This window comes from Corythoichthys intestinalis, chromosome 13 (assembly GCF_030265065.1).
Source record: "Corythoichthys intestinalis isolate RoL2023-P3 chromosome 13, ASM3026506v1, whole genome shotgun sequence".
Classification (NCBI taxonomy): domain Eukaryota; kingdom Metazoa; phylum Chordata; class Actinopteri; order Syngnathiformes; family Syngnathidae; genus Corythoichthys; species Corythoichthys intestinalis.
Window position 1 is genome coordinate 6,759,390 of NC_080407.1, and position 8,999 is coordinate 6,768,388.

General features: G+C 39.9%; 1 protein-coding gene across 3 annotated transcripts in view; it reads left to right on the forward strand.

Moving 5' to 3' along the window:
• The window catches only part of gramd4a (GRAM domain containing 4a), a 47,256-nt gene extending 39,292 nt beyond the window's left edge, over nucleotides 1–7,964 (forward strand). The window contains exons 15-20 of one of the 3 annotated variants that reach the window (XM_057853912.1): nucleotides 2,574–2,591; nucleotides 2,900–3,044; nucleotides 3,122–3,215; nucleotides 3,299–3,389; nucleotides 3,465–3,533; nucleotides 4,985–7,961. In XM_057853912.1, the coding sequence (XP_057709895.1) occupies nucleotides 2,574–2,591; nucleotides 2,900–3,044; nucleotides 3,122–3,215; nucleotides 3,299–3,389; nucleotides 3,465–3,533; nucleotides 4,985–5,113 (546 nt within the window). In that variant the 3' untranslated portion in view covers nucleotides 5,114–7,961. Of the gene's footprint in view, nucleotides 1–2,573; nucleotides 2,592–2,899; nucleotides 3,045–3,121; nucleotides 3,216–3,298; nucleotides 3,390–3,464; nucleotides 3,534–4,984 lie in introns of all 3 variants that reach the window. The other 2 variants (XM_057853914.1, XM_057853913.1) reach the window with 2 other exon arrangements.
• The last annotated feature ends 1,035 nt before the right edge of the window (nucleotides 7,965–8,999 follow it).

The window sequence follows — 8,999 nt, forward strand, 5'->3', positions numbered from 1 at the left end:
ACACACTTAGAGTGTTTGTTGCAAAAAAGCTCAATCTTGGTCTCATCTGACCAAAGCACACAGTCCCAGTTGAAGCCCCAATACCGCTTGGCGAACTCCAGACGTTTGCGTTTATGATTGTGAGTGAGGAAAAGTTTTCTCCGTGCTTGCCTCCCAAACAGCTTGTTGGCGTGTAGACAAAAAAATATTTTTTTCTTTATGTGGGATTTTTTCCCCCACTGAATAAATGCACTTGTATCGAATGTTGCATTTTTCTCTTTTTTTTCCATTAAGGTCCCATATTATTTGAATTGAAAAAAAAATATTAGAAGCTAAAAAACACATCTTTTTCAGGGGTGCCAATAATAATGGAGGGCACTGTATACCCCATACTCCTGGAGCACCCCCCCGAGGACTCCTGAAGGAGATAGAACCTTTTCTCGTAGGCACCGTATAACTGTTTGCACTATTCTAACACATTTGTTATAATAAAGCATTTAACCACAGTTTATATCTGCACATCTGCACCACCAACTCCCGCAATCTGTTCTTCCGGACAGTCCAGAACAAATGGCAGGACATCTTGTCTTGACAAGGAACATTTGATAAGAAGGAACCCGCGACCGAGAAGTAAACTCTCCGCACTCGCGTAGCGCTGAGGTGGTTAAATCCTCAAACCCTTGTTGCCCTGACAACAGTAACTCCCGTCCAATCCACAAACAGACAACAATCCTAAACAACGCCTTTCTTCTGCCCACAGCCTTCAAAAGGACTGAATGTTTAACCAGTCGTTGTCATTTTTTCTCGGGAACCTTTTGTTGACGTGTGATAGGGTGACCTTGCCTCCCCGCTTGAGTCTTTTTTCTTTTTGCCCTGCTGTTTGATCGCTGTTGACCTGAATAAATTGTCAACTTGTGCTTCAAAGCATTTTTCTGGCTTTCAATATGGAGTTAATACAAGGGGTTAAGACTAAGGGTGTAACGGTACATGTATTCGTATTGAACCGTTTCAGTACGTGGTGCTCGTTCGGAACGGAGGCGTACCGAACGAGTTTCTGACGTAATGTAACCCTTACTTTTCGAGGCTGTGAGTCGATCAAGTTACAGTTTCTTTGTGTAGATTATATTTACTCCATCTTCTCTACTATAATGAGGACCAACACGGTAGGACAGTATAACCCAGAAACGTCAACGGCGGGACAACGCAGTGAAACGCGGGCGTTAAAGTCAATCAGCCAATGCACACCAGTCGCAGTGCGGCCACGTGTTAGACGCGTCCCAGAAGCGGCTCAACGCGACGCACGCGAAAAGAACGGCAGAGTTAATTATTTGACGCGAGACGCGACGCTCTTGCATCAGTACTACTACCGGTAGCTAGGATCGGGCAGACCGGAAGTCACTTGTGTAAAAATACGGTGGATCCGGTCGATTTTCAAACTAATATGCAATCGTAACCCACTTTTTGAGTCCATCAGATCTTTTGAGGTGTAGATCGGGGCACAGTTGACTTGTCTTTGTTGATTTACTGCTGTCTTCTCTGCAATAATAATAACCAACACGGCCCCGTGTTCAATACAAAACCCTCCTACCACAACAAAACAAGTAGGAACTAATATTTGCATAGGAACTAAAGTTATACAACGTAAAATATACAATATAAATGAATACTACATCACATTTGTAAAATATAAACACATAATAAAATAAATAATAGCCCATTTAAATAAAATAAATTGAAATGAGCTAAAACACCTGTAATTAAATAATAATAATACAGATCCTGCTTACACAATTAAATGTATTAATTTCTGTGTGGCACTTTAACTTGAGAAAATCCACCAATAAAGCTTTTGAAAACCGTTCATAAGGGGAAAAAAATGATTCATTGAGGCATTTCATTTGTAAAATACATGTTAAAATCTTTGTCATTGGGATTGCTTTTCTCTTTAGCACAGGAGTTCTTTTTTCTTCTTTCTTTCAGAAAGAAAGCTGACCAATACGCAGAGTCTGAAAGGCAAATTGTTGTTGGATTATCTTTAAATACTCGCTGCTTTTTGACCAGAATTCTAGCTTTGTATAGGCTAATGTTCCTATTGTTGAAAGCAAAAAGGTGTGTGATAAACAACTAGCACATTTATATTTTGCGTTTTCTTACTGTACCGAAAATGAACCGAACCGTGACCTCAAAACCGAGGTACGTACCGAACCGAGATTTTTGTGTACCGTTACACCCCTAGTTAAGACTAACGCGCGGAGTTTGGCCTTTTGGCCGGGATGTCGGAGTCCCGCCAGGCAGGATCGTTGGAACTGCGACAGCACGGGTCCGGTGGTTCGGCTGGTGCGTTTCCGGCAGCCTGGCTAAAAGGTCAGATTCCTTAACTGCCCTGGCGGAGGGCATTCATTTTCAAATGGTCCTCAGTAAAAAAAAAACAAAAAAACAAATCACCCTTTACTGCCCTTCCGTGTTACCCAAAATATTACCAGCATTAATAATTGATCAAAGTCGGCCGTTTGATGCAGACATGCAACCCATATGAACAAGAGGTGTGTATGCGTATCAGTCACAAGTTGTCCTCTGTCCTTTCTCTCTCTTAGCTGTCAACCACAGAGAAGGTACGACCTTTGGTGTGTCTCCCTTTGCTTCCTCGACCATATTCCGGTGTGCGTTTGCGTGTCACCTGTCGAAAATGGCGTACCGACTCATATTGTAATAGGAAGTCAATGGAGTTGAGCACTGTATTTGTAGTTCCTCGCTTTTCCTAAATAGCCATTGATGTGACGTCAATTCCTAGTAAAAAAAAATTTATTTTGTTTTTTAGTGTGAGACCTATTTAGAAGTATAATGGCGAGTCCCACCTGCCCTATTTTTTTTTTTATCGCTACTCTTCTTGGTCCATTTAGCGTCATTTTTTTGTTCCCAGGTTCAGCCAGTTGCTTCCCGAGGCAGCCTAGCGACGGTGCCTTGCGGCGTTAACCGCGAGGAGGACGCCGGCCGCTCTCACAGCACCAAGAAGGGCGCCTTCCACGAGATCTTTAACCTCCCGGAGTCCGAGCGCCCTCTGACAGGTGAAAGCGTCACATATTCATATTCTTCCGAGCCTGATCGCGGGGCGTGACGAGATTTCCCAAATTTGCGTCGACAGTTTGCGAGAACGGCTGGAGGTGTTGCTTGATAAATCGAGACCGAAAAATGCCCACGGATTATATTAGGAACGGGATGCTTTACGTCACGGAGAAGTAAGTGGAACACATCTCTGAGGATTTTTTTTCCCCTTATCAAAAGACATTCCAAAAGGCAAATGAATGACTTTGTCCTCTAGTTATTTGTGCTTTGAGAGCTCCAGTTCCAGATCAGGTTCCTCCAAGAAGAATAAAGTCATCAAACTGGTGGATATTACTGACATACAAAAGGTAACCGCTGCTTAAAAACAACTTTATCCTGTTTTAAAATGTTACATTTCAATGTTTTTAATGTGATCTTTCCAGTACAAGGTGCTTTCTGTCCTCCCGGGAAGTGGAATGGGCATATCAATTGCAACTCCTTCTACTCAAAAGGTACCTTTTTTTTATTTATTTATTTTTTTTTTTTTTTAATTATTAACCCTTTCATGGACAGTGGTCACTATAGTGTAGGCCTGCACAATACATCATCACGATGTGCGTATGTGCAATAGTCCTATCGCAGAATGTGCGATGATTATTATTTTTTGAACATGTAAACTTTTGTTTTGCTTCATAAAAGCAGCAAGTGTGCCGATACATGACTTCCTGTATCTATTTTATATACAGCGATCTTTATCATTCACAGTAGAGATGTCCCAATCGATCGGGCATCCCGATCGATCGGGTCCGATCACGTCATTTTCAAAGTATCGGAATCGGCAAAAAAATATCGGCCATGCCCTCTTTTAATTAAATCGTTTTCTAATTGTATCTAACGTTACAAACATAATGTTACACTCATCCAGAGTCCTTAGTTTAGGTTTAAGGCAGGGTTATCAAATTTATCCCGATAATTAATTAAAAAAAAAAAAAGTATCACGTTAAAATATTTAACGCAATTATTGCATGCGCTGCACGACCCACCCACGCATTGTCGCGCTCAATCTGTAATGGTTCTGTTTTACCTACAGTATATAGAGGGATAAAAGGCAGCGTAAAATGAGTAGAGTAAGTTTTGGCAGTCTTTGGAGCCTTTTTTTTAATTGGCTAAAGCCTTAAAATCCTTCTCCCTACGATTAGAAATATCATGGGAAGCAATGTGGGGAAGCAAGGTAGCAATTGATCTTTTTCTTAACACCTTATGTTACGCAGAGAAGATATATCAATTGGTAGCATTACGCACAGTCATGGTTCCACTTCCCATCATGCATTTACGCATGGCTACAGTATCATTTACTGAAAGCTCAACAAATACACTAGATGGCAATATTTAGTCACAATATACAAAGTCACATGTCTTTATATCTGTGGATCCCTCTCACAGAAATCATGTAAATGCCATCTTGAGGATTTATTGTCATAATAAACAAATACAGTACTTATGTACTGTATGTTGAATGTATATATCCGTCCCGAGTTTTATTCATTTTTTTCCTCAATGCATTGCCAAAATGTATATGATCGGGAAAAATTATCGGGAATGATTGGAATTGAATCGGGAGCAAGAAAAAAGCAATCGGATCAGGAAATATTGGGATCGGCAGATACTCAAACGATCGGGATCGGATCGGGAGCAAAAAAACATGATCGGAACAACCTTATTTGATGTCAAATAATTGTTTCTTTCTGTGGGATTTTTTTCCCCACTGAATAAATGCATTTGTATTGAAGGTTGGATTTTTCTTTTTTCCCATTAAGATCCCATATTATTTAGGGGGGGAAAAAAAATTGAAACTAAAAAACATATTTATTATAAATCCAATAATTATGGAGGGCACTGTACTATTGTTCCGCCCCTAATAGGCACAAATGGCACTATTGCTTTCCCTTATTGTCTCTTCTAGCCGCTGGTGTTCGGCGCCATGATCCACAGAGACGAAGCCTTCGAGGCCATCTTCACCCAGTACACCAAGGTGGTCACCACCAGCAAGCCGCCGGCCGCCAACGCTGCGGCCGCCGGCGTTGAAATTTAGACGCGTGCAATCCAAATTCTTCCTGGACGCTGATGTTCTTTTTTAATTCATCCTAGCAAAGAGGCCGGTCCTCCCAAAGTCAACTGACTGTTCCCCTCTGTGTTGCATGTATGGCAAAGTTGTTTTATTTTTTAAATCATAACTGGAATATTTTTATCCAATCATGTTCAATAACTGTGAAAACCACACATATGAAGCCTTTGTGTAGTTTACAGTTTCTTTCCTTCAGTGTTTTGTGCAAAGGTGTAACACGGAGTGTCCCTTTTTTTTTTGGTTCAGATATGCCTTTTCTTACCCGTTCGGGCTGACTGAGCACAAAAGAACATTTTGCGTTTCAGCACAACGTGGTATTAAAGCGGCTCTCATTTCCCTGCACTTTACTACTAAAGGTCGTTCAACTGGACTCTCAATCACTTCCGGTCAGGTGATTTGACAAACAGAAGAAAAAAAAACGAGTAAAGCTGGTCTTAACTCGGTCGACGTGTGGAAATGTACTACTCACGTGGCATCTTTTCCGTTTTTTGAGGTCGTTCCTCGATTAGAGTGAAGTTGGACCCCCATATTGTACATTAAAAATAAACACTGTCAGTCGTTTGAGCGGTTATAATTTTTGAGATATTAATGATTCTTCTATAGGTCAGTCTGAGGTCACCAGCCCCCCGCACACACACATTCTCCGATTCGCTCTGAACCAGTCGCAAACATTTGTGCCACAAAAATGTTTGTGCTGTTATGGATTTTGGGAAATTAACGTTTCATTTTTTTAATCACGTGACGTCGCAGCAGCCCCCCCATTGTCAGATTCACTTCAAACTTGTCGCAAACGTTTGTGCCGCAAAACCTATTGTTTGTGCCTTTGCGATATCAATTATTCTATTTTAGGTTAGTCTGAGGTCACCAGTCCCCGCATATTGTCCAATTTGCTCCAAATCGGCGCAAACGTTAGTGCTAAGTTTGTGCTATTATGGATTGTGAGATATTAACGTGATATATTTTTTTTAATCACCTGACATCACATGCCCCCCCCCCCCCACCCGCATTGTCTGATTCGCTCCAAACCAGTCGCAAACGTTTGTCCTAAGTTTGTGCAGTTCTAATTTTTGAGATATTAATAATTCTTTTATAGGTCAATCTGAGGTCACCAACCTCACCACATTGCCTAATTCGCTCCTAACTGGTCGCAAACGTTTGTGTGTCCATAATAGCACAACCGAAAATTTTTGCGTCATAAACGTTTGCGCCCAGTTTGGAGCGAATCAAAGAATCATTGTGTTATCATGTTTCAAAAATTATAACGGCACAAACAATAAGTTTTGCCGCACAAATGACTGATGTAGTTTTTATTTGAAATTTAAAATACTGGGGGAACTTCACTCTAATAAGGTTCCACGTGAAAGAACGTATAAAAATGTCAGGATTGCACAGAACCGGGTATGACGTTGCTGTAAGTGTAATCGACCGGTCGGAATTGTTTTATTGTTGTATTTTTGTGTTGTTTAGCACGATGTGATCGGATGTCGTCTTAAAAGCTTTCTACCAGAAGCCTTTTTTGTAGTCTGTATCAAATGAGAAGCACAGAATGTATCTTTTTTTTTTTTTCCGTTTTTGTTGCCAAATCTGCCATATTCTGCCTAAACTTGTTTACACATGCTTGTGATTTTTTTTTTCTCGCAGTTTGAATTCCTTTTCCGTTATAGGGGTCTTGACGACTGCTGTATTTTTAACCTTGAAACTAGGAAGTAATTACCACTTAAAGCGGTGTTTTGCAATGGTCCAACATTTTTACATTTTGTTTTCGTTCTTTTTTTACGTCCGTCAACGGAATGGCTCACGCCGACACTGAGTTGTTTTTAGGAAGAAAAAAAATTGAAGATTGAGTACGTTCATATCCATCTAAAAAGTTAAATTTATATAGACGACTCAGTTCTGTTTTATGGGGCTGACATGTTCCTTGAGTGCGTTCATCTCCTTGTTTTTTTGACTGCTGTTGTGATTTCAAGTTGGATACAAATGTACAGTGACGTCCGTTAAAAACCTTGTTTTTTGGAAAAAAACATGTTTATTGTCATAGGTAACGTGATGTTTTTTTTTTTTTTAATTTAAGTAAACAGATTCAAGGTATGTTTTGTTCCTGTGTCCTTTTGTAAAGACTAAACTCAGCTTCAGCCACTTAGCATGCTAACAAGCTTTCCCAAATAGGGTTGCCACCCGTGCCTTGACATAAGGAACGATCCTTAATTTGGAATAAATTGTTGTGTTCCGTATTGAACTAATACAGACTATATATGAATAGATTTGTTTCTATGCATTTTAGGAGTTTTGGGGATGTCCCTTTATTGTTCTGCCTGTACAGCTTTGGGCGCGAGGAGGGCATTCTGTATTTATTTCTGAAAGGTGACAAACCTAGTTCCAAATTCGAGACGCGTCTAATAATTTTTGAATGGTAGGGATGGCAGCAGCCTAATTATTGTAATGATTTATCCGCAAAAATATGAACTGAAATCAAAGAGAAACCAGAACAAGAATGAAATGATTCAAAAGAGAATATTTTGTTGAGAGCTAGAAAATGCAATTTATGGAGAAATTGCGACAGTAGCTTTGCTTTCTTGGTAGGTATATTGGGTCACTTCCTGTTTATTTTGAGCCATTTCGGCTTCACTTCCAGTATATATCGGGTCACTCCCTGTTGAATTTGAGGCATTCCATAGTCTCTTCCTGTTGATATCGGGTCATTTCCTGTTGATATTTTGACGTACATGGCCGTCAATGGAATCCAAGTGCATTTGCATCAATAGGATCGACATACATGGCCGTTAATGGAAAAGTACAGGGCTGTCAATGGCAAAAATAATTGGAACTTTGTATCGCAAAGTTACCATCTGATAAAGAACAACACATACAGTCGTTCTGATTCATTCTAATAAAGAAAACATATAATACCTTCTAGAACATAATTTCCTCAATAAATTGTGTATACAAGTCATTACATTTTCTATAAAGGTTTATAGAAAAGTCATGAATAAATATGTGTAATATTTTTATGAGCAAGTTTTAGGTCGAAAACCACGTTAACTTCATTAGAAACGTCGACACCAATCGAAGCCATCTCGCCTTAGAAGATATCTAATCAACCACCCCTTCCCTCACCCCCCATGGGAAAGCTTTTAGCTTACTAGCGCCTTCTCCACTGCCCTCCTGTGGCCACCATGGGTAATTACAGGCCAAACTGGCTATTAAACCTTGCAATATTACAGTGACGTAAAATGCAAGTAAATCAGCAAAAAAGTGACCAACTAAGCCCTACATTATTTTTCCGAATGTAATTAGACGTTTTAGCTCGAAAACCACGTTTAATCAATTCCGAATGTCGACACCACTTATAGCCATCTCGCATTAGAAGATATCCATTCAAGCACTTTTTTCCCCCCATGGGAAAGCATTTAGCATTTAGCTTCCTAGCGCCTTCTTCACTGCTCTCCTGTGGCCACCATGGGTAACATGCCACATTGGCTATTAAACCGTGTAATATTACAGTGATGTAAAATGAACGTAACCCATTAAATAAAAAGTGACCAAATACGTACTACATTTTTAAAAAATATATAATAAGACGTTTTAGCTCGAAAACCACGTTTGATTCTTTACGAAAATCGACAGCTCGCCTGAGAAGATATCTAATCAACCACTTTTTTCCCCCATTGGAAACGATTGAGTTTACTAGCGCCTTCTTCACTGCCTCCTGTGGCCACCATTTGTAATTACATCCCACACTAGCTATTTAAACTTGGAAGATTAGTGATGTAAAATGAAAGTAAATCATCAAAAGAAAAACTGAACTACGCACTACATTTTTTTTAAATATAAAAAGACGTTTTAGCTCGAAAAC